Source organism: Acomys russatus, chromosome 29 (assembly GCF_903995435.1).
Source record: "Acomys russatus chromosome 29, mAcoRus1.1, whole genome shotgun sequence".
Classification (NCBI taxonomy): Eukaryota; Metazoa; Chordata; class Mammalia; order Rodentia; family Muridae; genus Acomys; species Acomys russatus.
Window position 1 is genome coordinate 43872861 of NC_067165.1, and position 27299 is coordinate 43900159.

Genomic DNA, 27299 nt, shown 5'->3' on the forward strand with positions numbered 1-27299 from the left:
AGAAGCCAGCTCTCCAGAGCTGCAATGGCGCTCCTGCAGTCTTCCGGCTTCCCTGAGATTCTCGATGCCAGCCGGAACCCGGTAGCAGTCGTCAGTCCTGCAGATCCTGTGAAATTCAGCCCTCAGAAGGAGGAATCAGATGGTCTTCGAGGGAATGAGATAGTGCTGCAGTTTCTTGCCTTCAGCAGGTAGCGTCTCTGGGTGCCGATGCACCGTGCTCCCTGGCTCCCTCATGCTGAAGGTCCGATACTCACAGGCTCTGTGTTCCGCTCTCACCAGCTGGAGCATGGACATCTGTTTTCTAAGTTAATTGACACATGTACTTGTGTGTGTTTATGGGGTGGTTGGTGATCTGATATGTTATCATGTGTTTATGGGGTGGTTAGTGATCGGATATGTTATATGGTTGTCTCATGCTGACCTCAGACCTGCCATCTATTTTTACATTATTCTGGGTGGACCTTCCTTTATAAATGCCAGAAGCCCTGCTTTGTGAAGTCTTCTAGGCTAATTAAAACCTGCCCGAAGGCCTGGCGTGGTGGCGCATGCCTTTAATCCCAGCACTCGGAGGCAGAGGCAGGCGGATCGCTGTGAGTTCGAGGCCAGCCTGGTCTACAAAGTGAGTCCAGGATGGCCAAGGCTACACAGAGAAACCCTGTCTCGAAAAACCAAAAAAAAAAAAAAAAACAAAAAAAAAAAAAAAAAACCTGCCCCAAGTGTGCCCAGTTCTCAAATGCCAGTGTTGGTGAGGGCAGCGCCTCCAGGGGCAGGAGGTCATGGCACCTGAAACGGTCGCCGTCCTGTCCCTGGGCCCGTCACACTCTGGGAGCTCCTCTGTGGATGTCTTATTGGTGCCCTGTCGTTGTGTTCAGAGCGGCCCAGGACTGTCCAGGAGCACCGTGGCCACAGACTGTGTATTTCACCTTCCAGTTTTACCGTTTCCCACCTGAGACACCACGGCTGCAGCTGGTCAAGCTGGACGGGGTGGACAAGACCAGCTCCAGCTCCCTGTCCCACATCCTCGTCCCCATCAATAAAGATGGCTCCTTTGATGCTGGTAAGTGGTGAGCACAGAAGTGCTTTGTGTGGAACTGTTGTTTCATAATTTTTTTATTTGCGTGTGTGTGTCTCTGTAATGTGTGTGTGTGTGTGTGTGTGTGTGTGTGTGTGTGTGTGTCTGTATGTGTGTGTATGTAGTGTGGGGGGTGTGTATGTGTGTATGTGGGGTGTGTATGTGTGTGTGTGTGTGTTGGTGTGTATATGCGGTGTGTGTGTGGTTGTGTGTTGTTGTTTGTGGGTGTGTGGTGGTGTGTCTGTATGTGTGTGTCAGTGTGTGTGGGGTGTGGGGGGTGTATGTGTGTGGGTGTGTCTCTCTGGTGTGTGTAAGTGTGTGTGGTGTGTTTGTGGTATGTGTGGTGTGTTGTGGTGTGTGTGTCTGTGTGTGTGTGTGTCTATGTGTATGTGTGTGTCTGTGTGTATGTGTGTGTCTGCCATTCATGTGAGAGCGCCCCCAGAGGAGGCTAGAAGATGTCCTCCGGGTTGGGTCACAGTGGCTGCGAGCTGTCTGTGTGGGCTGCAGTCGCCCTTCCTTGTAAAAGCGGGAGGCCCTCTTACTGCAGAACCACCTCTTCAGTCCCATAAGTGTTGTTCTTAGGAGAGGTGCATTGTGTGCTGTTTGCCACATGTGCGGAGCTTGAAAGAGCGGAGTGGTGGGTGTGCATACATGACCCAGCTCCGTGGCTGGCGCTGCCCAGGACCTCCAGAGTCAGCCTTCTGTTCATGTCAGCCTCGGTTTACAAGTGCTTTTTTACACAGGGCCCCTTAAACTCAGTTCTTGAAAAACATAAACTCAATAGCATAATCCCATGTAAGAATTAAAAATGGTTTCCCAGTACCATCAGCTATCTCGCCAGTGTTACAGTTGCTGCAAATATTCATAGGTTAAAACTTAATTTTCTCAGAAATCAGGTCTCAGGCTGTTAGGTGGCTCGGTGAGTAACGGTGCTTTCTGCCACGCCCAGTGACTTGAATTCATCCCCAGGACCCACACGGTGGAAGGAGAGAGCCGACTCCTTCAAGTTGTTCTCTGACCTCTGTGTGTGTACCATGACATGTGTGTGTGTGTGCACATGTGGGCATCATACACATGCATATACAAATGCAACACACACAAAAAGCATGCTGTACACAGACACACATGTGCACACGTGCATACACACAAACACACACAGACACAGAAAATATACACACACTTATGCATATATACAGACACACACAAACACACAGACACACACACACACACACACACTAATTGTAATTAAAGACAGAAACAGAGATGGCGTAGCCCTGTTTTGCTGGGTGGAGCCTGTGCTGGCTCTGCAGTGAGACCAGTCTCTTTCCTCAGTATGAGCCATGTTGTCCAGCACTTCTGCAGCAGCCTAGATGTGTTTCTGTCTCATGGCAATGTTGTTTGCTCCTCTCCTGGGCACTGGGGGGTGTGAGGTCTCGGGTTGTTCACGAGAGCTTGTGTGGCTGCGGTGTGTGACAGCCCCAGGAGGAGCGATGGGGTCCTTAAGATGGTTGGTCTCCGGACAGGTTGTTTCATGTGGCGGCTGTGCCCTTCTCCTCGAGTGGGCTGGATGGCCCTGGCCTCTTTCTGCTCCGAGCATTGTGTGATCACAATGCCAATCTGCCGCCTCAGCGGCTTGCTGCGCTATACTCACATGTGCTGTGCTTTGTTTCGTTCCCGGAAGGCTCGTCCACCTCTCTCTCCAACTTGGCCTGTATTGCACATGGTTCGCTGGGCCGTTTGGAACCCCGAGCTTCCGAAGCTGGAAGCGGGCCAGGAAAGGTGATTGGCTGCCGCTTCAGGGTGGAGTCCAGCACCAACTTCACGTATGTCTGTGCGTCTATAACGGTGCACCCACAAGCTAGCATCAGCTTGAGGATTTAATCCACCCATACCCTATAGGTTGTGATTTCACGCACATCTGGCAAGTTCATGTGTGGGCAGTGCCCCGGTTGTGTGCATGTGGGCCACACCCAGTCACCTGTCCAAGAGTGCACATGTGAAAGCCCGCCCCCCCCCCCCCGGTTCACATCAGATTTTTTCCTGTATCTTCTAGCCCCCCATCTCCTATGTTGGATACAGAATCTACTAAGTTGGAGCTTACTATGGCTACCTGGGATCCCCTGTTTCCCTCCCCCCCGCCCCACACGCTTAGGGCTGTATATATGAGCGATACCACACTTAGGTTCATGTGGGGTCCTAGGGTTGAACTCAGGTCTTCGCACTTGCACAGAAGCAACTTTATCCAACAAGTCCAATGTTTATTATTTTAAAACTCCACATTGGCCGTGTGTCCTTTCTGTCCCTGGTTGTGCCTTGGTGTTCGCCTGAGTCGTGGCACACCCAGGCCACTACTATGCTTGTTTCCTCCCTCCTCCTCTTCCTCCTCCTTTCCTTCCTCCTCCTCCTCCTTCTCCTCCCTGGGCTTTTTAAACCCCAGCTCAAACCCCGTGGACCTGAGCTCTCAGCTGGAGCAGACTGGCGGTTCACAGTGGATCACGGTGTTGACAAAGCTTCTTGGTGTGCATTTTCTGAGCTCCAACCTGGGAAAGCAATTTGTTACTGTTCAGGGCGAGGTGAAGTACTGTGTGTTGTCACCTGCCTGGGCCTGCTGCCTTCCGCCCAGGTGTGGGTGTTGGAAGGCAGGTGAGGCTGGCACTTGTGGACAGGTGTGGAACCATGTCTTGGACTCAGGCTAGTGTCTGGGGTCCGTCCTGGTCCCGGCTCGCCTGCCTCAGCAGCGTGGCGCCCTTACCCGCCGCATCCCCCTTTCTCAGGTCAAGGGCTGTACCTGTCATTTCACAGTGTCACGTCTCTGCTGACTCTCTAGCGACAGCTATTTTTCCCCGTGTTTTATTTACGATTCTGGCTGGTACTTGGGGACCTGCATCAGGGAGCAGCTGATTGTTGCAGTTTCCCTGTTATGAGAAATGTCTCTATTTATGGGACCACATTTTGCTGCGTTTCCATATGGCTCTAATTTGAAACCCTTATATGAATCTCTTATGAAAATCACCACCTAGAAATCTCAAAAGGCCCATTACCATCCTTCCTTCCCTCCCCCCTCCCTCCTCCCTCCTTCCCTCCCTCCCTCTCTCCTTCTTTTCTCTCTCCTTCTTCCCTGTGGGTTTCTATGTGGTTCTCTCTGTTCTTTCTGTCTTCTGTCTCTTGTCTCTCTGTCTGTCTGTCTGTTCTCTCTCTTCTCTCTCTCTGTGTCTGTCTGTCTGTCTGTCTATTTTCTCTATCTTTTCCTGTTCCTGTCTTTCTCTCCGCCTCCCCCTCCCTCTCTGTGTGTTTGTCTGGTGTAAATGTTTTGCACTGTATAGCCTGGTTTTGTCCACGTCATGGACTTCCCTTTTTGTGATTGCAAACCATATCAGGCTTGGAGCACTTTGAGGAGTTTGACTTGCTTTTGGACACACATGTAGACCATTTTCATTTTTCCATGAAGCACACCCACTTCTGAGTTCCATTTCTCAAATCCCACGCACAGCTCTGACCACATTTTCTGCCAGTGTAACTTTTCTCTGGAGACTGTCACTTTATAGGTTTGCATCCCCACCATTCTGCCACTTAGATGTCAGAGCACCCCCATTGTGGCCGACCAAAATGTCTACAGACCTTGCTGAAGGCTTCAGAGCCAAGAAGTGTCTGTGGTTAGGATAGCGTTGACGAGAGCAGTGAGTGGATGGGTGGCACAGGCTCTGTTTTCCTGCAGGGAGAGCACCGTGGCTTCTCCCTGTGCTCCTTCCTCATGGCTCCACACTGGCCAGGCGAGACCCTCTGGGATCCAAGGTGTGCCTACCTGTGCCCTTCCCAGCCAGCTCCGGTTGCCTTCCATGCTCAGCGACTGTCTTTTGAAACATACACATGGATACTGAGATCCCAATGGGGCTCCAGCTGAGCACAGAAATTACCAAAAAAAACACAACCCCAATGGCAGGCTGTAGTCAAGAAAAAGCGGGGGGGGTGGGTGTGGGTTTGTGGGGGGGGAACCCCCCCCCTCGGAAAAGCTACTGTTCTTGACGGCGTGTTTTCTGAGGTTCACGTTGCCAACGGTTCACTTCTTGGTTTGCTCTGAAGCAGGGACCATCTCATGGCTGTTTCCTTCCTGCCTTTGGCTTTTCTTCTTTTTTTCTTTTTCCTTCGGATGCAAATTCTCTAAAAGTATTTATGTCTCCGAAGCCCGGCACTCCCAGCTCCTAGCTGTTATTTACGTGTTTCCGCCTTTGATGTTGAAAAACTGTGCTTTCCCATGCTATTATTTATTCAAGCTGCTGTAGGACATCACGCACCTTTGAACTTTTTCCTGGCTGATGGATTGCGCGGACACTGCTGTTTCCACTCTCCTGTCCTCTTGACGAAGAACCCTGGCCTTCAGTAGGATGCACACAGCAGTGGCCTGGAGTGGAAAAGTTGACAGGGTCCCCAGGAACTGGGCAAGCACTCACCGGGAGGGGCTCCTCCATAGCTTACCCAAGCTGCATGGGTGTTGGACTGACCCTTAAACAGCAAGGCCAAGGCCTTGAGACTGAGCTGTATATGATGCTGGTGGACTCTGTCCCGTCCCAGGGCTGCCCACTGGAGGAGCGAAGGCAGGAGATCTAGAGGACGCTGTGCCGGCCTTGACAGGAACACTCAGGTGGACACCCTGTCCTACAGGCACTGGGGACCTACAGGCACTTTGGTCTCAGAAGCTGCGGCCTGAAACCAGCGGGTGATTTCTGGTGAACCATCAGAGCTGTCGCCTTTCTTAGGACTGCCAACGACGCCCTAGACTCTTAAAATATCGTCTTTAAAGAGTGCAATAAGGGCTGGAAGAGGATGGCGGCTCAGTGGTACGAGTCACTGCTGCTCTTCAAAGGGGAACTGTGTCAATCCAGCACCCACATGGCCAGCTCCCACAACTGCATGTAACTTCAGATCTGACCACCCTCACCCCAACACACAAAATTAAAATTAACTAAAAATATTAAAAAAAAAATGAGTGCAATAAAATCAGAACGACTTTGTATATCAGGCGCCCAGCAGCGAAAAGGTGGTAGTTGACAGCAACCACTGGAAAGGCCTCAAAGGCTGATTACCAACAGCTCTTAAAAACAGCCGGTGTAGTTGGCAGGCACACAGGTGCTAATAGTGTTGTGAAGAGAGAAATGTGCTCTGCAGCGGGATGGATGATGGATGACGGAAGGAGGTCTGTGAAAAAAACCCTGAAGATTTTAAAGGCAGTTGTGGAACCTGGGCCACCAGGGGCTGAAGGCGTTGATTGGCGGCGGAAGCCAAGCACCGTGTCTGAGCGCGTCGGGGACAGAACTCGAGTCCAGCCCCCAAGTGAGTCATCCGAGTCCCAGGGAGATGGAGGCACCGGCTGCAATAAAGAAACACCTATGAAGGCATATGCGGCAGGAACTCCTGGCCAGAGGACCCAAACCTAGATTTCAAGACGTCACGCCACGTCACAGATAAATGGAAAGTAAACCTCAGCCGACCACTGTGGTCACTGAAACCTAAGAGCAAAGAAAAGGTAGAGATCAGGAAAATAGAAACTTCCTCTCAGAGCCATTAGGGCCAAAGGGGGAAACGCGGAAGATCACGGGGAACGATCACAGAACACAGAGTTCTGAACCCATCAGGAGTTTGCCGGAAGCACAGGGCCAATTCCTTTCCAGTGAAACTGAAGGAAGGGGGTCGGGCGAAGCACCGTGGTGCTTCTCCAGAGCAGGGGTCTCAACCGTCACTAATGCTGGGCCCTTTTAATATAGTTCCTCATTGTCGTGGTGACCCCAACCAAAAAATGTGTTCTCATTGCCGCCTTTCCTGTCATTCTTGTACCGTTGTGCCTGTAATGTAAGTCATATGTGTGTTTTCCCGGTGGTCTTAGGCGACCCGCCGGTTAAGCACTTCTGCTTTAGACAGAGGACGATGGGGATGAGGTGAGAACGGCAGCATGAGGACTGAGTAGGCCTGACCGGAGGGCAGAGGGCAGAGTTATGTGTATCCCGTGAGGGCTTCAAGCTTTCAGACACGTAGGATGAGCGGTGTAACCCCAGGAGCCAGGGGGTAGGTGGGAGCCCGAGAGCGGTGTGTGTAACACTAGGAGCCAGTGGTAGGTGGAGAGTGGACTGTGTTCCATCCACAGAGGGATGTGAGCGCTGCAGTGCTAATCAGACCGAGGAGATGCTAAAGTACTTTTATTGAATTTGTTTAGATAACTTATTGGAGAAAGGGTTCTCACTATGTAGCCTGGTGGCCTAAAACTGTGTGGCGACCCCTTCAGCTCAGCCTCCTGGTGATGATTACAAAACCTAAGAGAGTGTCATTGGGACAGTCGGACCACTATGTCAGTTACAGTTAATTTGTTGTGAAAAAAAAATACAAGGAAGAGGTAAGGGAAAAGGATTGTGTATAAAGCCTCAGGAGGGAATACAGTGTGTAGGAGGGAAGGCAGGGTGGTGGAGTGACATGGAGTGGTGTGGTTGTGTGTGTGTGTGTGTGTGTGGTGTGTGTGTGTTGTGTGTTTGGGGGCGGGCGTCATAAGTCCAGTCAGAGTGGATCTGATCGCCAAAGATGGTTCCCAATGGCCGTCCTGCAACAGCCAAGCCCCACCCACTAAAGGCCCACCGGCCCTTCAATACAAACTCTGAACTATCCCACACATCCCTCTATTTTCCCCATGAGCTTTGGGGAACATTTCGATTCAACCCACAACAGTTGTTTAAACCCAGTAGACAGGTAGTAAATTGAGGACGATTCTGCAGAACGGCCGGAGAGCAGCGCAGAGCCCGGGAAAGAGCCGCATGCGTAGACCACACTCCAGCACGTGAAGTAAGAGCTGTCCAGGCCGCACGGACACGGGCTCACCCTGCCTGTTCTGTGAGGACCTCGGCTTGACTGACGATGCGGGGCCTGAGAATAAGGAAGGGGAGGAAATTCTGTTGCAAACATGGACTAAAACAAAACTCTCGGTGTTAACATGAGTCAAAGTCGAGCGGGAGAGCAGAGTAGGAGCCAGCTCAGAAATCATTTAGAGGTCTGTTTGTTTTTATTTATGTGTGTGAGTGTTTTGCCCTGCATTGTTGCATCTGTGTTGTACCATGAGTTTCGCCATGCCCAAGGAGGCTGCTGGACGAGGGGCGTTTGGACCTCTTGGAATCAGTTTACCGATGGTATGCGCACATGCAGGTGTGGGACTTGAACCTGCGTGTGGTCTTCCGGCCCGCCTGCGCTCTTGCAAGAGCCGCCAGCCGGCTGTTAACTGCTGAGCCATCTCTAGAGCCTCTGTAATGACTCTGAAGTATGTTATATGGCCAAAACCATGGTTTGTCTACAGTGACTTTGTAAAAATGCAGCCTTTCCCAAGAAAGTGTGGTTCACCCAGCAACTTTTCCAGCACGTGGCACCTCTGGTGGATTCCAGTCAGGAGACTGGCACAACTACCTACCCAGATTGGTGCCCAGTGAGTGGACACCATGTGAGAGGACAGAATCCGCTAGGAGGAGGCATGGCTGTCAATATGGGTTCCACAGTGGGGGCAGGCAAGGCCCATGTGCATTGTGAGTGGAGATGAGAGAGTAGGAGAGCGAGGCGAGGAGAGAGAGAGAGAGAGGAGCAGAGAGAGCTGCCTCACAAGGCGCTGTGTGCTTCCTTATTGTGTTTACCTGAGAGTCTCAAGAAGGACAGCCTAGTTTCTGAGGAGGCAGGGGTCCGTGGCTTGGGCAGCTGAGGGAGGAAGGAGGCTGTGGTCATGTGACTCTCACATGGGTTAACACCTGTAGGACCGTATGAACACTGATTGTCGGTCAGTATTACACGCTAATTAAAAACGTGCACGTCATGGTTGTAAGTACTTGAAACTAACTCCGCTTGGGCAAATGTCATTCCCGATATAATGATCTCTGGGATTTTAAACGCCACAAGTAATTTTCTTTTTCGAGGATTACTTGTTTCTGATTCAAGAACACGTGGCTTCCAGAATCTTTGCTCTCTTGCTTACCTTTTTCCGAGGGTGGGGTGGTGGGGGGAGGGGGGGCTTTGGCGGTAGTGTTGAGTCTGTGCCAGTGAGGGCCCCATGTTGCTATCCTGGGGTCAATCACAGGTTTAACGCAAGTGGAGTTCGGGAACTATCCAGTTCAGTTCTCCAGGGGCTCGAAACGCCCCCAGCATGCCGCGGCCCCAAGGCCTGGCGGCGCTCCTCCAGAAGACACCCGTTTGTCCCCTTCAGGTGGAGTAGTTCAGAGCAGCCTTCCTCTTGCTCCAAACCTGCACGGGTTGCTTATTGACGCAGTTTTTCAGCTGGATCCTTACGGTGATGATTGGGTTTCGACACCGGTGACAATGTGTGCGTCAGACATGCCTTGCCACCCACCGACCACTTCTGGTGCAAATTGTTCCACTATTACTTGGCTCCCCAAGCAATCGTGTATCTGCTCTTGTGACGGGTGATGTCTCAAGGGCGCTTTGCAGGGGCAGCCTGCAGGGTGACGTCATCAAGGTGTTACTCACGGGGCAGCCTGCGAACATGGGGCCTGGGAATTCAAGTGCCCAAGCTGGATAGGTTGGCCGCCAGCTCCAGCCGCCACTTGTTGTGTTGTCATCCTTCTATTGCATTGACTTCTATGTGTGGCTTTGGGGTGTCCTTCAGGACAGGGGGTTCATAATGAGCGATGCAAATGGCCAATGGTCCCCAACAGAGCATCAGTCCTTCCCTGTGAGTGACAGGTCCACAGGTGTGTGTCATTGACCTTTGATGGCCCAGCACTTCTGTGTTGGCCTGGGCCTGTCTGTGTTCAGGGCATGTTGTTAGGCCCGAGGCCTGTGGTGAATGAAGCCACATGGTGAGGAGAAAGGCAGGCACAGCAAGGCCATAGGTTGGGCTTTGATTGTGGCCTAGTTCCTGGAGCGCAGGTCTGTCTCTGGTTAACAGAGGGCTGCATGGGCCTTGGCCACAGTCTATACCTCTTTAGATGATCCAGGTGGACAGATGGGCATGAGCAGTTTTGTGAGCTCGTGGAACAGCGCCATTGTGCTGCCCTCCCCCCCAGCTGTGCTCCCCACCCCTCCCTTTGTGCTCCCTCCTCTGCTGTCCTTCCCTCTTTCACTGTGTTCTCACCCTCCCTCTGTGTTCCTACCCTCCTCTCTGGTGTGTTCCATCCCTCCCTTGTGTTTCCCCCCTCCTCCCCCTGTGTTCCCCACCCCCCCCCCACCCCTCTCATACTCACAGTGCTCCACCATCCTCCCTCTGTGTTCCCACCCATCACGCTGTCCTCCCCTCCCTACTGTGCTCCCTCCTTCTCGCTGTTCCCACTAATCATCTGGCGCCCAAGAGCAGGGATGTCACAAGCTATTGTAGGACATGTCCTCTCAGTGCATCTCCCCGCCGTCTCACTCAGCCTTGATACATGGACGCTTGTGACTGGTCCAGTTTATATTCCGTTCAGTGCCCAGGGTCATGTCTAGGGTATTCTCTGCATTTGAGAACAGGTTTGTGAAGGCCTGCGTCCCCTTGACTTTAATTTCTCTCTGATTAGACCAGTTGACCCACTGATCCACTTGACCCACCTGACCCACTGACCTACAGCTAGGTGTGAAGACCTCCGTTTCCATTATTGGGATTTTCTGAATGTCTAGAAACAGGGCCAAACCTAACCTGGCTTGGTGACGGCCGTGTTGAAGGCTCCCTCTCCTGTAGAAGCAGTTGAAGTTCCTTCCTAGTTGCTTGAATTGAGGCGCTCTTTAGACAGGGCGTTAGGCTTTTTCCTGCCACTGTGTACAATTCACAGGGCCCTTCTTCCTAATTGCGAATGGGTATGCAGCAATCCCTGTACTTGGGGTGTCTGCCAAGAAGTCCCCGGCTCCATTGGTGGTGCGTGGGCGGCAGGGCGTGCACTTCTGACAGAAAAGCACTCAAGCATAAATCCTCTGTGTGCTGTGGAATACAGCTTAAGGACTTTAATGGCTCTTTGTTGCCTAAGCGGGAAAGGTACCGGACAGTTCTCTTTCAAGTTTGTCTCAGATACAGAGGCAGCTGCATATTGAGGTGGTGTTGTGAACCTTCCCAAAGTGTGTCCGTAGTGAGCCATCCTGGGCTCAGGGCGGTGGGGTGCCCATCTTTGTTGTTAAGAATACCCCATTTTTTCTTTAATGTTTAATGCGTTGGCTATGGTGGTCACCAACCTGTGTTTGGCAGAGGTGCTACAAAGACTCACCTGATCCCTTGTAACTTCGTTCCCCTCTCCCAATTTACCCCTCCCGCCCTCATAAACCTCTCACCGCACACTGTCCCTGCTGTTGTCTATGGGGAGCGTGGCCTTGTCTGGATGAAAACTCTGGCTGGATTACAGAACTTTGGAGTTCTCTCTTGTTTGGATGTTGACTATTTGTGTGTTCTAACGGGGTTCAGCGCTCTTGGGGCAACTTTGTCCGTTTGGGCTTTGCTCTTCGCGGGTTGCTTTGGGACCTGATATGGCCGGCCTATTCCATGTAGATGCCCAGACCCTCACATAATGCGGGCCTGCGCTCCCACAAATGAGAAATTGAGGTTGGCCGGGGGCAGTGTGAGAGCCCACTCTTCCTGATCATCTTCCTGGCCGTGTCTATCCCCTGCCTTTCCCGCTCTGTGTTCCCACTCACGCTTGTTGTCCTGTTATTCTGTATGGTGTTGCACCGGCTTGGTGTCCTGCACTCTGGCTCTGTTTTATCAAGCCTGTCCACTGTGCTTACTGTGTTTGCTCTCTCTAACCTGAAAATTCTCTGGACAGGCAGCGTTCGGTGGCCACTCAGGAACCTCAAGCCCCGTGCTCCCTGGCGCACACGGTCTTCAAGCCACCCCCCTGCCCGTTCCTCACCATCTCCCCTCCTCCCACTTTCCTCCTCCTCCTCTGTCCTGCCTTCCACCCCCTATTCACTGGTTTTCTCCCCCTCTCTTCTTCTTCCATGTGCGGAGGGCGGGTCTACCGGAGAAGTCCTTTGCTGTTGTCTGGGTCAAGGCTACTGACATGGCCCGCCTCTCTAACCCCTTCCGTTGCTATTGCCAGGGGCCTGATAGGCATCTATCCAGGCTGCTGGAGCCATACTCTGATGCCCTTGCATTGCTGCCTTAGCTTTTGTGATTTCCGCTAGAGTGTGTTTTTCCCCACACACGTGTTTTAAATTTTTTTTAGATATATGCTTAATTAAAAAAAAAAAAAAAAAAAAACAGTAGTACGGTAAGTGTAAAGGGCCCAGCGAACAGGCGAAAGCCGTTTGGGGGACTGTAGACTTGCTGTTTTGGTTTACCAGATTTAACACTTAAAGTTTAGTCCCAAGAAAAGTGCTGGCATCATGGACGGTGATGGGGACGTCATGGCCAGAAATGGAGTCCTGGGTTCCTGTTGCTGCCTTGCAGCACTTGCCACCCACGTGGTCACTTCTTAAAAACACCTTGGCCTTATTACCTTACTGCTACCAGAAGCCACACCTCCTCAGTGCGGCTTTAGCAGCCCCCCTGGGTGCGTGCCTTTCACAGTGCGGCAGGAGAACCCACTCCTCCTTCCTCCCTTCCCCTAACATCTAGAAGGCTGCTTGTGTCCGTCCTCCCCGCCCCCCCCCCCCCCCGGGGGGGCCCGGGGGGCCCCCCCCCCCCCCCCCCCCCCCCCCCATCCTTCTGCATCCCGCAGCGGGGCTGCACTCTCGTTCTTTCTCCCTGTACTTACAGCCCTGATGCCTTCAGGGTCTGCTGGACCAGCAGCACTGACCCCTCACTAGTAGCTTCTGTGGATCAGGAAGTGCTGCCTTAGGGGTGGGAGCAGTTAGTCACGGAGCTGACCACAGGGAAGTCAGGGCAGACCAGCCAGTAGATGGTGCTGGCATACTTGTTGTACAGAAAATGTACCCATCCGTTCTAGCTTCATGTCCTCAAGGTTGCAAAATAACTTCATGTCACACAAACACACACACACACACACACACAACAACACACACTCCAGAGAACTTAAAATGCAATGCTTTAGAAACTGTAGGACATGGATTAACACAACGTGCGTAACGGGCAGAAAAGGAACAGGACCAGAAATGATGTACACCAGCATGCAGGAGCTCAGGACTGTGACATCTGCTGCCAGCCAGACGGCACGACCCAGGCCGTACCCTCGTTACCCTCATGTTGGGGAGCCAGGAGTGGCATTGGCTGTCCTTAGACTGTTTTCCTGAGACAGTTTTTTTTTCTGTGTAGCTCTGATGTCCTGGAACTGCTTTTAGACCAGGGTGCCCCTAAAATCACAGTGATCCACTCGCTTCTTTGCCTTCCACAGTGCTGGGATTAAGTCGTGCGCCATGCCGCAGCCTGGCCCATTCTTGACTGTGATTGTTTTTTAAGATTTATTTTTATTTTTTAAACTGTGGTGTGTGTGTGTTATGTGTGTCGAGCACGAGTGTGTGCTCCATAACTAGAGCAGCCAACCCGTGCGACTGCATGCCCCCCCTCTGCGCGCTGCTTGTGAGTTCACATCGTCGAACACTTAGCCTAGTAAGAGAGCGTGTTGGGATCTCCTGAGCTGGGTTAAGGCAGCTGGAGGAGCCCCTCCATGGGGATGGCTGGGAACCTAAACCAGGCCTTTGTGGCGAACCATTCCCACTATGAAGTTCTGAGCCATCTCTCCAGCCCTGCCCCTCGCCACTCCTGCCCATGCATTTTAAATTGTGCCTGTAGAGTGGGAATATGGCTTTAATGGTGAGCATGTGTGAGTCCCGCACCACCTAAACTCCAGTTCTCAGCACCAGTTTCGAGAGCAGCCAGAGATCCCAGACAGCACAGAAGGACAGACAGACGACCGACAGACGTGTGACTTTGCCAGAGAGGGCGTCAGCGTTCTTTCTGGTGCGTAGTGCCTAAACCGAGACACACAACCACACCCGGGCACCCTCTCTGAACCTGAGCTCGGCTGGTGCTAGATGCCCAGGGACCCTGGCTGCTTCCACCATATCCCAGCACTCTGGACATCACGGTGACAGGTGCATAATCCCTACATCGCCCGGCAGTTCCATGCGTGGGGGACTTTAAACTTGGATCTTCATGCTTGCGCGCAAAGTGCTCTTACCGGGGAGCCGTCTCCCCAGCCCCGGGACCGCTCAGTAGTGAGGTTTCCTAGTGTGAAGGATTGCCCTCTCCTCCCCAGCCCGGGTGGGTAAGGTGAGCTGCCTCTATTTGCCAGACCAAACGATGCAAGAGATTTTAAAAGAAAGAATCTCATTGGCTCCTGTGAAGAAAAGTGCCAGAGGCAGCACTGCGTTCGCTAGGCCGGATCCGACAATCGTCACTGAGACCCCATCTGTCATTCCTGCCTCCACCTGGGCTCTCTTCCCCTCCTTTCAGCTCTTTTTTCTGCAGAAAATGGCTTCCTTGCCCAGAAGTTTTCCTGGCTCTGAGCCACAGGCGCTACAGGATAATCCTGGGTGGAGTCTCTAACAGAGCGTGTGTCTCTTTGTCCAGGGCGGGAGACTTTTGCGGTGGAGTATGCACCTGCTGTTGTTATCCCCCTTCATGACATTATGGATGACAGGTGCTCGAGGACGGGGGGTGGGCCTTGGTGGGGACACGGTCCCCCACCCCACCCCCCCCCCCAACCACTACTTGGGTGCGTATAGTAGTGGTCCAGGGCAAGCTGTCCACAGCAACGTCCTAAGGGAGGGTGTGGGCTCAGGGAGAGCAGTTTGGGGAGGTGTGGTGGTATATAAGGCTTCCATCATCTGCTCTGCCCACGCTCGCTGTCTGTGGCGGCCAACTGCCACTGGATTGTCCCCCCCCCTCTCTGCCGGCTCTAGCTGCTAGGCTTTCCCTCAGCTTGATAGGTAGAGAACCAAGCAGCCAGCGGGCCTGTCCTTCAGCCAGAAAAGGATGTGCGGGGATGCTGGACCAACAGCAGGGCGGCGGCAGCTCACCTGTCCAGATAGCCCAGCCCAGACCCTGAGGGTCTTTCTATCAGGTAGGGGCTCTCCTGAGTGAGCCGGCCCGGGCGTGTTTTTCTTCTGGGAACATGAGCAGGGAGAGCTGTCATGCACCACTCTGAGGTCTTGCATGAAAGGTTCGCTGTCTGTGTCCACAGAGCGGCATCTGTTTTTGGTTTCTGCATGCATAGGAATGGCTTTGGAGTACAGTGTCGGGCTGGCTGACTGTGGTTGGGACCTGATTTTGTTTGCTTATTTACATTTGGATTTATGGCTCGCACTAATGTGTGTTAATACAATTCTCTCCCTCTACTCTAGGCTTAAAAATCATTGCCTCCCAAGACCCCAGACATATAACGAAAACTTTAAATATCCACTAGTGTCCTTAACTTATGAGGACAACTTGGCGACCTCAGTGTCACACCAGCTTACACAGCTCCTCGGAAATCTTTAATGGCGTGTGGCCGTCCACTTAGGTTGATGGTATTGTGCCTTTCCCGTATGCATCATCGTTTTATTTCTTCTATAAAGTTGACAGAGAGGCAGAGGTATGTTCATCACTGCAGCGGGAGAGCACACACATCGCCACTAGAGGGCGCTCAGGTCACACTTTCGATTTTACACTTGGAATTTCTGCCCCCATTATTTTGCCTTTTGAGTGTTCTCGTGCGACAGCCATTTTTGATTGTTTTGCTCAAGTAGATCTGACAACAGTCCTGTCGACAGGGTCATCGCCACGGGCATTGCGTTGTTTCCCAGGGTCCGTGTGCTGGTTCCGATTCCCCCGGTTGCCACGTGCCATGTAGCACCTATGGGACAGTTGGCCATGTATCTTGGGGGAGCCTGGCTTGCCCACACAACTTGGGGAGAGGTTTTGGTGCCTTGGAGCACAGCCGACGATGTCTCCATTGTATGTGCTGAACGAAGTCTGGGCACAGGGCGTGGAGAGCGTTGTCTCTGTCAGTTAAACTGAAGTGAGGCTGACCTTCGGGGCTCTGGATGGCCCCATAACCCACTGCTTTTCCATTCCATGAGCTGTGGTCTGAGTCCAAACAGGTGGAGGCAAACACCCGCATGCACCTTATCTCTTCGTTTCCCATTTTCCATTTCCCAGTGATCAAAGCCTCAGGAAGGATGGCTTAATCTCAGACGAGGAATAAAGGCTGTTTGGATGCGTTTTGCACCTTGTGAATTCCGGGCACCCGGACGGAGGCCCCATTAGTAGTGATTTCATCCTTTATCCCCACAGTCTGGTGACACGGAGGCCACTTTGCTACCTTTCTGTAGGTCTAACTACCATCTCCATTAGGCCCTAGGCCTTTCGTTCCTCTCCCTCTCTTGATGGGCCACCACTGTCACCCGCCCTCTCTCCTCCCACCCTTCTCCAGCTGCTGCCTGTTGCTAGGCAACTGTCTCTGCCTCTCTCCTTTCCTGCTCCACCCTCAAGCTTTTTTGCTTCCCCCTGTCTTGTGTTGGCAGCAGGTGACCACGGGCTGGGCCTTCAGCAAACCCCTATTGCTTTCCTCTTTACCCACATTCCTCCACCCCCACCCCACATGCCTGCTGCTCTTCAGTAAGGGAGCTAGTGCTCAGAGAGACAGAGTGCCCTGGGCTGCATTGGTGCAGTGCCCACTTCCACTCCCCCCGGCACCCCCTGGACGCCCCCCCCCCCCCAAGGCCCTCAGCAGGAGATGCCATGGTTAACCCATCCATCCTGCAGAAAAAACACGCCCAGGCTCCACAGGTCTGTTTTTGTATGGGCGTCCCCAGGGCCAGGCAGCCTGAGACAGTGGTGGATGTGGCTTTCCTGTCCTTGCCAGCGACTTCCTTGTCTTGGTTATCTTTCTATGGGCCTTTGCTTAAGTACAGCAACATGACAAATTGGGACACAGGAATCAGGGTATTGGAGATTAAAGATGAGAAAAGAAATTGCCCATCTGGTCTGTGCAATGTTCACATGGCTCAAGGGGACAAATGCACCATTCCAGTGGCGGTCTGAGTGATGCGGGGGGGCAAGCTCCTGCTCTCTGAGCCCTATACATAAAAATGTGAAGTGGACGTGAGAGGGTTGTGGGGCGAGGGCAATGCCTCGTGCCTCAATCCCATCTTGGAAGGGTGCTGTGATATGAGCAGAAAAGACATGTGCACTCCGCCCTTTGGGACACCAGCCAGCTGTGCGGATGGACCATGGGTACCAGCCAGATGTAATGCGGGGACATGGATTACCAGCAGCTGTTAGGGTGGGACATGGGTAGAGCACATGACCCACCATGTGTGGTCACGGCTAAAACACGTGACACTGTCCTGGCTGGAAGGAAAGCAGACCAGCCGTTGTCGCAGGCAAGGTCCCCTCTGCACCACACTGCAGCCCTTCTCCCTAACGTGCAACAGGAGGCCTTGGGTCTTTGAGTGACCTTGAAGAGCATGCGACAGCTTAGTAGATGGGGTCAGAGCATCGGCTGCTGCCTGGCTTAGTAGGTGGGGACGTTAGGGCTTCTGAGCTTGAACTGACACACCTGGGGCGGACCAATGGACCCCCGGACCACGCTAGCACACCCCAATGGCAGTTCTTGTGCATGGGAGACTGGCCAAAGCAGTAAGAAAGTGTCAGGAACAGGTAGGCGGTTTCCAGCCGGACACGGGCCATGCGAGGTCAGGGGAACTGTTTTCCTTGTTTCTGGCAATTGGCCAGCGGCCTCTGCTGGTGTCTGGGGGAACCACTGACTCTATTCCGTATTTCGTCACGCTTGGTCAGTGAGCTGCACTGGCCACCTGTTTCCCAGGATCCTCTGCGTCAGCCTAATGCTTGCCGCTCCCCACTATTGGCCAGGTCTCTTCTCAAGCCCAGAGACCGGCACGGCCCAAACACTATCTCAGTCCCGGGATGGAGCCTCAGGCTCCAAGGGCGCCAAACTCTTCAGAGAAGCGTGTGTGGTGGCACGTTGGCAGCTGCTCATGGACCCTGTGCAGGTCGGCTGATCGCTGCATTGGTGCAGCCCAAGGGCCTTCTAGCTGCGCACGGGCCACCCATCATGGTGTTTTGACAAGAAGCACCTAGCTAGAACTAAAGGCTTATACATTCCGTGGCAACGGGGAACTGAAGCTAGCAGATGGATGCCCGTGGTGGGGACAGAGCCTTGAGGGCCCCTCTGCCCGGAGCCAGGGAGCTGCCGCAGGCCAGCAGCACCATTGTGTTTGGTCACCTGCTCTTCTCACTGTAAGCACCTTGCTTGCCTTTGCCCTGGCAGCACACAGCATCCTGCTTGGCCGACGGCCTCCTTGCTGTAAAGTGGTCAGTCATTGTTGTATGGGTTCAGGGGACAGTGTCGTGCCATTGGGCATTCTGCAGGCAGGTGGGCACGTAGCTGTGCTGCCTGGGTCCTGCCCAGTTGTGTGCGCGTTGCGGAATGGGTTCTTCTCATTAGACGCAGGCCTTTCCTGTGGGGGGTTCCCAAGGAGGGGCGAAGCAAAGATTGGAAAATAAGCCTTTTGGGTCTGGATTTGCCTTTCTTCAAGCCTGTGTTTCTCTGGGGTGTGGGTTGGGCCCCTCACAGCCCCTGGGCTCACAGCAGGTGTCGTAAGCGGGCTTCCGAAGCTTTTAAAGGCTGTTTTTAACTCTTCTCAGAAGGTAAAAAGTGCATGGTAAGCCCCAATATAAGAATTTTACATCGAAGACAACATACCACTACAATACCCAAATTTGAGCCTGTGGGGGAGAAGCCGGTAATGGGCCCCCGGTAGTGGCGCCTCCGCCACCGAGCTTTCCCTCACCCGCGGAGGGTGCAAAGGGCCCGAGCCAAGTGCTGGCGCTTCTCTCAGCTAAGGATAATGGATCCCATTCCTGCCAATTTTTCCTCTTTACTAAATCAGCCTGCGCCAGAGTTTCCAAAGTCCCCCATTTAGGGCGGAACAAAGTAGAGCTTTCCTGTTTGATCTTTAGGCTGTTGGAGAGGACGGGAGAGCTACAGCAGATGGTCTGGGGACTGTGCCAGGCACCCTGTGATGGGCCAGCTGGCTGGCAGCACCCACATTGCCCCACCGGAGCGCTGCGACTATCCTAGGTTAAAACGGTCGGCTGGGCTTGTCTTATGGGCCTCACCTCAACGCAATGCGCTGGTTCTCACACCACAGGCTCTCGGACGCCAGTGTCGGTCTCTGGGGACCCTGTTGGTGACATGTTAGCGACGAGAAAGTTGGTAGGTTGAGTGGACCCTACCAGGGGCAGCTGGGCCATGCGCAGCTACCGGCCAGGCTATACAGTTGGGTACCTGAGGCATAAGTCTTTTTGCCTGGCCCCACCACTCCTCTCATCTTGTCCCCATCAGTGAAGCCCCACAAGGCCCAGGACAAGCTGCCTAGGGACCCTCTGGAAATCAGCCAGGAGAAGAGAAGCTAGGCGGATGTGGGTCCGACACCACGCGTGTAGGCTATAGCACTTTGCTGGTGTTCGTCCTCGTAGTGAGTGTGCTGGACTCATTTTTGTTTTGTTGCCTATCCCAGAGTGCCAGAGGAGGTGTTTGGGGCCTTCTCCACACAGGTCGTCCAGAGACAGGACCACCAGGCTGTCAGCTGTGGGTGCCCCTAGGGGCCCTGGCACGTATGAAAGACGTATTCATGGCAGTTGGGGGCCATATGGAGCCCGGGCCCAGCGGGGGGGGAGGCCCAGGGGAGGAGGAAAGAGAGAGGTATGTAGTGGCTAGTGTCTCTTGTTGGCCCCCATGAGCTGTGGCTACTGAAGGCCCTGGGGAGAGGGCACCAATTTTCCAGAACTTGAAGTCCATCTCAGGATAAGGTCCCCTGGAAATTTGGCAATTTTCCCACAACTGGGGACTGTAGTGATCCAGCAAGGGCTGGACGGAAGTGAGCTGGTAGACCGGTTGAGCTTGCTTGATCTTCATCCGCATCGCGCCACCAAGGGGCAAGCCAATTGGCCATTACCCTAGTCTCTGGGGGCAGGCAGAGGTGCCCTCCTGTATGCTGGTCTGGGGCCTCATCGAGGCAGCCCCTGTGTGGATAGCCAGGTTGGACCTTGGAGGTTGAAGGGCCACTTGTGGCTTGTGTGACGTGGCTATAAGATGGAACGTGCTGTGGTTTGTTCCAAAAAGAGCACCGCTAGCCCTCACTTCTGGCTTGACCACTTGCTGTTAGGGCGTGCGCGCAGGCGCCCCAGTAGAGGAGAGTGTCAGTCTGCAGGCGGGCTCCTTGGGCCACTGGACACTGCGTTGGCCTCCAAGGGCCACAGTCTCTTCATAGCCCCTTGCTTGGGGAACTCCGTAGAGTGCTGGCCCTTGATTCTGCCTACACTTCCAAATGGGGCGGCACCTGCCCATGAATGAAGAGGGCCTGGTGCACGGGTGTTCTCCGTTAGGTGGGGACCCGGGGGGACCATGAGACAATCCAACAGCCTTGGAACCATTTTGCTAGGGACTCCCTCAGAGCGGGTACCCCAAGACAGTGGTTATGCATGCAGAGAGCCTGCCGTAGTGGGAGTTATGTGTCCGAGCTCGAGGACCCAGGGACCGAGGGGTACTAGGAAACCATGGTCCTGTCTCACTTGGTCCAACTTAGGAAGGCGTTGCTAAGAGGGAAGGGCGTGGCAGAGCGAGTAGGGTGTGAGGAGGCTGTGGCCACGCTTCTAGTCCTCTTCGGGTACGGACGAACTATGTGGGCCACAGTTTTCACGCCACACGCAGTTACATATGAGGTTAGAGAAGGCGAAACAGGTGCCTGATTGACTGGAAATCTTGGCTCTGGGCTCAGAGGCTCATGGCCCTTGTGCTCCCCTACCCCCAGGCACGCAAGCACCAGTGCAGGCTCTTGCTGCGTCTCAGGACTCTCCTGTGGGACCAGGGGTAAGTCCAGTCTCGGGAGTCTCTTACACATGCTAGAATATGGTCTCAGGTGTTTGGGGGCCTAAGAAGGACTCTGTGCATCGCTGGGGCTGGGGGTGTCTTGGTCCCCCTGCTCAGTCCTGCGACCCTTCTTCATGCTAGTTGGCTTCCCGGTCCAGCAGCCAATCTGTTAGCTTACTGATCCTGGACCTCTGCCACCACATTTTCCCCTGTGGTGACGCTTGTTGCGACAATGCCACTGCCTGCTTAGCCAAAAAACGGGGAACCTGGCCTTCATTCTCCCAGGACTTGACACAGACCACCAGGCGCAGCCGGCCCATGGCCAAGCTCTTGGTGCTGGACATTGTGACCAAGTTACAGAGGGCAGGTACCTTCGGATAGCCATCTCCTACCAGCCCGCATTCATCTCCACGTCTAGAACTTTCTAGTCTTCCCTGGTTTGTGTTTTTCATTGGAAGCTGGGTGGGCTGGAGGCTCTTGTGTCCCCTGGCCATGGTGGTGGCATTGGCTTCACGAACGTTCCAGTATAATCTCGGCTTTAGAGAAGCCGATCCAAGGTTGCAGTATGAGCACCACCTGCGGCCTAGTAGTCTGAAGGGGGCGCGTGGACCTAAAGACCTTTCCCATGGTGCTCATGCTCCGGACTCATCCAACTGATGCTTCCTTGGGTACGCTGTCCTTGCGGACCCCACCGCCCCTCAGAAGTGCACCTGAAGTACAGTAAAGCTGCCAACCCACAGGCTCTCGCGCCCAGCTTGGTTAGCCACAACACCTTCTACCCAACCCCATAACCTATCCCCCACCCTTACTCATTCCCTACGTATCCCACCCTACCTGCCCTCAAACCCACTCCATTCCACCCCCCCCCACCCTCCCCCTCCCACATCTCCACTCGTAGCTTCTGTTATCAGCAGGTCGTTTTCCACTGTGAACATAAACATTATAGTTGGCTTAGCCAAGCCATTGCGCCTATTTTTACAGCATGTGAGGAGCCTGAGGCACAGTCGTCGTCTGAGGTTGGTTGAGGTGGGGAATTCTACTAGGCCCCTGATGGGCGGCTGGTGTGGTCAGCTTGGTTGGGGAGACTCATGTGGACAGGGGAAGCTGGAACAGGCGCCTGGAGGGTTCAGGCACGGCTAGGAATGAAGGGCGGATAGGAGGTGCGCTAGTGTCTGTCCGCAGCGGACGCCTCTCCTCTCCACCCCACACCTGTGATGTTTGGGAGGTCACAGCGCCAGGCCTCCTATATAATGAATGAGGGAATCTGGCTGCCTCTGGGTTTTACAGCATCTGCTGGACATCACCTGGCCAGCCAGGCGATCCTCTCCCGTGGGGTCTGTGCAGCACCCCTCGTTGGTCTGTGGCTGGTGGCCTCGTGATGGGCTGGCATTTCACCCAAGAACCTTGCCTTTGCAGCTGTCGCTTTCCGCTGCAGCCTCCCCACAGTCTCTGCTCCACGGAGCTCTTCCAAAGCCCCCTCCTCAAACCCCGGACAGTCTCACGTCCCTGGAGGGGACCCCAATCCATGCAGTAGTAAGTTGGCCACCCCCCTGGTCCTGCCTTCTTCTCCCACACAGGGATGACAACCCCTCGATGGGAAGGAAATCTGATGCTTGCTTGGTGGGTATTGGGGTTTTGTGTGATGTGGGATGGGAGCTGAGGCCTTGCACATCCAGGTGCTCGGCAGTAGTACTGCTGTGCCCAGTGCTTTCTCCTTCATTGCTTTGTAGCCTCACAGATTGCGGGTGAGCATAAAGATACAGACTGACCGCTAAACTTGAATTACAGGTGAAAGCCAAAGAGTTTTTGTAGTTTGGCACAAGTACTGCAGGGGGAAAGATGTGCTGACATGCTGCGACAGAAGCATCCTCAGGGTCAGCATTGGTGGTTCTTGCAGCCTCCTGGACCCCTGGTTTTGCTCCGCAGATTCTGTTTTAGAGAGAGCAGCATCTCTAACCTGGAAGCGGACCTGAGCCAGCCGGCCTCGTCCTGGGAGCACCTGCTGTTGCCGCGGACATCTGCGGAAACTTCCTTTCATCATCTACACGCCCCCATGTTTCTGGGGGGAGCCCACAGCCCAGGAGGTGGGTTGCGGCTTGGGGCCCTTTGCCTTTGATGAGGTCTCATGGCCCGGCAGTTGGGCTGACTGCAGGGCTTCTCCATTTCAGCTCAGAGCCAGCTCTCAGAGCTGCACCAATGGCGCTTCCTGCAGGTCTTCCGGCTTTATTGATCGAGAACCAAATCACCACAGAGAACCGTGAAATTGGAAAATTAGATGTCAGGATCACCTAATTTGAGAAACGAAGCCAGAAGGCGTCGCACCAATTGCATGAGCATTTGGATTCCTGTTTTATTTCTGATTTCATGAGCGGGTGTGTTTACAGAAGCTGCCCAGCCGCTCCTGAGTTTAGGCGAGTGCTCTTACTCCCTGTGTAGCAGTGTACTCAGAGAGGAGCAGACCCATCACCAGTGCTGATTGGTACCATGCACTTACCCAGCGCCTCCTAAAATCTGTCCTGCCCAAGCAGGGCCAAGGTGGAGGCAGTGGCAAAGTGGAGGCAGGGGCAGGGTGGAGGCAGGGGCACGGTGGAGGTAGTGGCAAAGAGGAGGCAGGGCAGGGTAGAGGCAATGACAGGGTGGAGGCAGGGCAGGGTGGAGGCAGGGCAGGGTGGAGGCAGGGTCAAAGTAGAGGCAGGGTCAGGGTAGAGGCAGGGCAAGGTAGAGGCAGGGCAGGGTGGAGGCAGGGCCAAGGTGGAGGCAGGATCAAAGTGGAGGCAGGGGCAGGGTAGAGGCAGGGCAGGGTAGAGGCAGGGCCAAGGTGGAGGCAGGGTCAAAGTGGAGGCAGGGCAGGGTAGAGGCAGGGCAGGGTGGAGGCAGGGCCAAAGTGGAGGCAGGGTCAAAGTGGAGGCAGGGGCAGGGTGGAGGCAGGGCAGGGTAGAGGCAGGGCAGGGTGGAGGCAAGGCCAAGGTGGAGGCAGGGTCAAAGTGGAGGCAGGGCTAAGGTGGAGGCAGGGCAGGGTGGAGGCAGGGCCAAGGTGGAGGCAGGGTCAAAATGGAGGCTGGGCAGGGTGGAGGCTGGGCAGGGTAGAAATAGGCAGATTCGTGTATGGCATAGTCTGATGCTAAAGGGTCCCACTTTCTGGATTCTTTGCTTATACTTTAGGGTTTCTCCTCACCCAATGGCCAGAGACCCAGACCCCATTAATCCTGACAGGGATGTGAGTGTGGCAGTACCCAGACCCAGCACCTGATCGTGGGGAAGGACCAGCCACACCCGAATGAGCTGCACAATTTGACTGCCGTCAAGACCGCTGGTGTGGACTTCTGTCTTGTGGGTACAAGGAGTCCCAGGCAGGCAGAGTCTCCCCTATTGTTCAGCCTGGTTGGCCCTTGATCTTGGTTGTGTGTGGTACCTCCTGGGACTGTGGTGCACTTACGTCTGGCAGGGACAGTGGCCTGGCCACTCCTTGTTTCTAGTCACATGAGCAGGGTCTGTGAGGACTTTGCCCCTGCTAGACCCCTGCTGCTGTGCTTCCTGAAGCGTATGCCTTCTTGTCCCTTGGTGTCCTTTTCTTGAGGATGGCGCTTCATGTGTCCATCTCAGGCAGGTGTGGCCTTCTGACCTCACCGGAGAGGGAGGCGCACTTCCATTTGCCCAGGTGTGTGTCCTCTACTCCACAGCTGTGCTGGCTCCCTGGGGCTGGGCCTCCAGGTACCAAAAGCTGCTGCCTTGGGCAGTGAGCCATCTTAGCTAGTGCATCCCACCGATGGGCTGCCCATGAAGTATGTTAGGCAGGGGCAGCGCTGTGCTCAAACTCCTTTACCTCCCAGTGCCACTGGCATGCTGCTTAGGAGCACATGGTGGCCGAGGCGGGTGACTCCTTTTCTGGGCCGTCCAGATGGGAGTGTGGGTCAGTGGTTCTGCACACGTGACCTTGTTGTGGTCTGAGGGTTTCCTGTCACCTTCCCAGGCAGCCTCAGGTCTGCCAGTCAGGACTTGCACTCAGACAGCCACCTCTTGACGGGCCTTGTGGTTTTTCTTGGTTCCATGAAGACCTGGGCTTCAGCTGAAATCTTCCTTAAAAGAATAAAAAGATTAAAGTGACATCTTTGGGATACATTGCCAAGCCAAGCCCCACGTCTGTTTGTAGAGGCAACTTTGTGCAAATGACAGATGTCAGCGAGCCCAGGGTTCCCTCAGGCCTTTCTGTCCGGCCACTCACTGAGAAGGTGGAAGGAGTGACGCACAAAGCCCAGCTTGCGTTTCCAGCTCCGTGTGGAGTCTTCGGTATGACACGCTCATCTTCTGTTGAGTCTCTGATGGAGTTGATCATGCGTCTCCACATCTCATACACATACATGTTACGTACATCTGTGCATACACACAGATGCACTCACACTCTCCCCACATATACGCCTTCCACACACCCACACACGCACACATACGCAGCCTTCACACGTATACTTACACACATACACATGTACATCTCCCTCACTTATTCAGACAGACAGACAGACAGACACCCCCACACACCATTATCTTTCAGAGCTTCACTTCAGCAATGCAGGTGCCACTTTTTAATTTTCCTGACATATTTGAGGAGAAGTTGGCAAGTTTCCGAGGGTTTACAGACCTTCAGAAGGTCCCTGAGAACTGGAGTCTTAGAGTGGTCCTCAGAGCCCTGCGCCACAGGAGGAAGCTGATGGGGTCCTAAGACTGGTTGGTCTCAGGACAGGTTGTTTCCACTGTGGAGGCTGTGCCCTTCTCCTCGAGTGGGATGGATGGCCCTGGCCTCTTTCTGCTCCGAGCATTGTGTGATCACAATGCCAATCTGCCGCCTCAGCGGCTGCTGCGCTAACTCACATGGCTGTGCTTTGTTTCCGTTCCAGGCAGGCTCGTCCACCTCTCTCTCCAACTTGGCCTGTATGCACATGGTTCGCTGGGCCGTTTGGAACCCCGAGCTGGAAGCGGGCTCAGGAAAGGTGATGCTGCCGCTTCAGGGTGGAGTCCAGCACAACCCTTCACGATGTCTGGTCTATAAGGTGCCTTCAGCTAGCATGAGCTCTGAGGAGGTAAATACTTTATAGGTGTGATTCTCACGCACATCTGGCAAGTTCATGTGTGTGTGGGGTGTGATATGTGGGTACAGTCACCTGTGAGAGTGCATGTGAAAGCCAGCGGTTCACATCAGATTTTTTCCTGTATTCTTTTCCATCCTATTGTTGGATACAGAATCTTACTAAGTTGGAGCTTACTGATTGGCTACCCTGGGATCCACCTGTTTCCCTCCCCCCCGCCCCACACGCTAGGGCTGTAGATATGAGCTACCACTTAGCTTCATGTGGGGTCCTAGGGTTGAACTCAGGTCTTCGCACTTGCACAGAAGCACTTTATCCACCAAGTCCAAGTTTATTTATTTTAAAACTCCACATTGGCCAGTGTGTCCTTTTCTGTCCTGGTTGTGCCTTGGTGTTTGCTGAGTCGTGGTTAGGCCACTAATATGCTTGTTTCCTCCTCCTCCTCTTCCTCCTCCTTTTCCTCCTCCTCCTCCTTCTCCTCCCTGGGCTTTAAACCCAGCTCAAACCCTGTGGACCTTGAGCTCTCAGCTGGAGGCAGACTGGCGGGTTCACAGTGGACTCAGAGGTTGACAAAGCTTCTGGCTGTGGCATTTTCTGAGCTCCAACCTGGAAAGCAAGTACTGTCAGGAGAGGCTGAAGGATGTGTGTTGTCACCTGCCTGGCCTGGCTGCCCCGCCCAGGTGTGGTGTTGGAAGGCAGGTGAGCTGGCACTGTGGACAGGTGTGGAACCATGTCTTGGCTCAGGCTAGTGTCTGGGGTCCGTCTGGTCCCGGCTCGCCTGCCTCAGCAGCGTGGCGCCCTTACACGCATTCCCCCTTTCTCAGGTAAAGGGGCTGTACCTGTCATTTCACAGTGTCACGTCTATGCTGACTCTAGCGACAGCTATTATTTCCAGTGTTTTATTTACGATCTGGCTGGTACTTGGGGACCTGCATCAGGGAGCAGCTGATTGTGCAGTTTCCCTGTTATGAGAAATGTCTCTCATTATGGGACCACATTTTGCTGCGTTTCCATATGGTCTAATTTGAACCCTTATTATGAAATCACCACCAGAAATCTCAAAGCCATTACCATCCTTCCTTCCTCCCTCCCTCCCTCCTTCCCTCCCTCCCTCTCTCCTTCTTTTCTCTCTCCTTCTTCCCTGTGTGTGTTTCTATGTGGTCTCTCTGTCTTCTGTCTTTCTGTCTCTTGTCTCTCTGTCTGTCTGTCTGTCTCTCTCTCTCTCTCTCTCTGTGTCTGTCTGTCTGTCTGTCTATTTCTCTATCTCTTTCTCTGTTCCTGTCTTTCTCTCCGCCTCCCCCTCCCTCTCTGTGTGTTTGTCTGGTGTAAATGTTTGTTCAATGTATAGCTGGTTTTGTCACGTCATCGACTTCCCTTTTT

The 27299-nt window shown here is 53.8% G+C and overlaps 1 protein-coding gene across 1 annotated transcript; it reads left to right on the forward strand.

The window, feature by feature from the left end:
- Positions 1-25882, forward strand: LOC127211292 (nephrocystin-4-like). Its single transcript, XM_051171110.1, has 3 exons — positions 1-188; positions 873-1057; positions 25731-25882. Exons 1-3 carry the CDS (start codon positions 25-27, stop codon positions 25880-25882), a joined length of 501 nt encoding a protein of 166 aa, XP_051027067.1. The 5' UTR covers positions 1-24.
- The last annotated feature ends 1417 nt before the right edge of the window (positions 25883-27299 follow it).

Bases quoted from the DNA above. Each gene is read 5' to 3' on its own strand.
- LOC127211292 (XM_051171110.1), top strand. From the start codon at position 25: ATGGCGCTCCTGCAGTCTTCCGGCTTCCCTGAGATTCTCGATGCCAGC. The intron at 189-872 runs GTAGCGTCTCTG...CGTTGTGTTCAG, and splicing joins CAGTTTCTTGCCTTCAGCAG to AGCGGCCCAGGACTGTCCAG. The intron at 1,058-25,730 runs GTAAGTGGTGAG...TTTCCGTTCCAG, and splicing joins AGATGGCTCCTTTGATGCTG to GCAGGCTCGTCCACCTCTCT.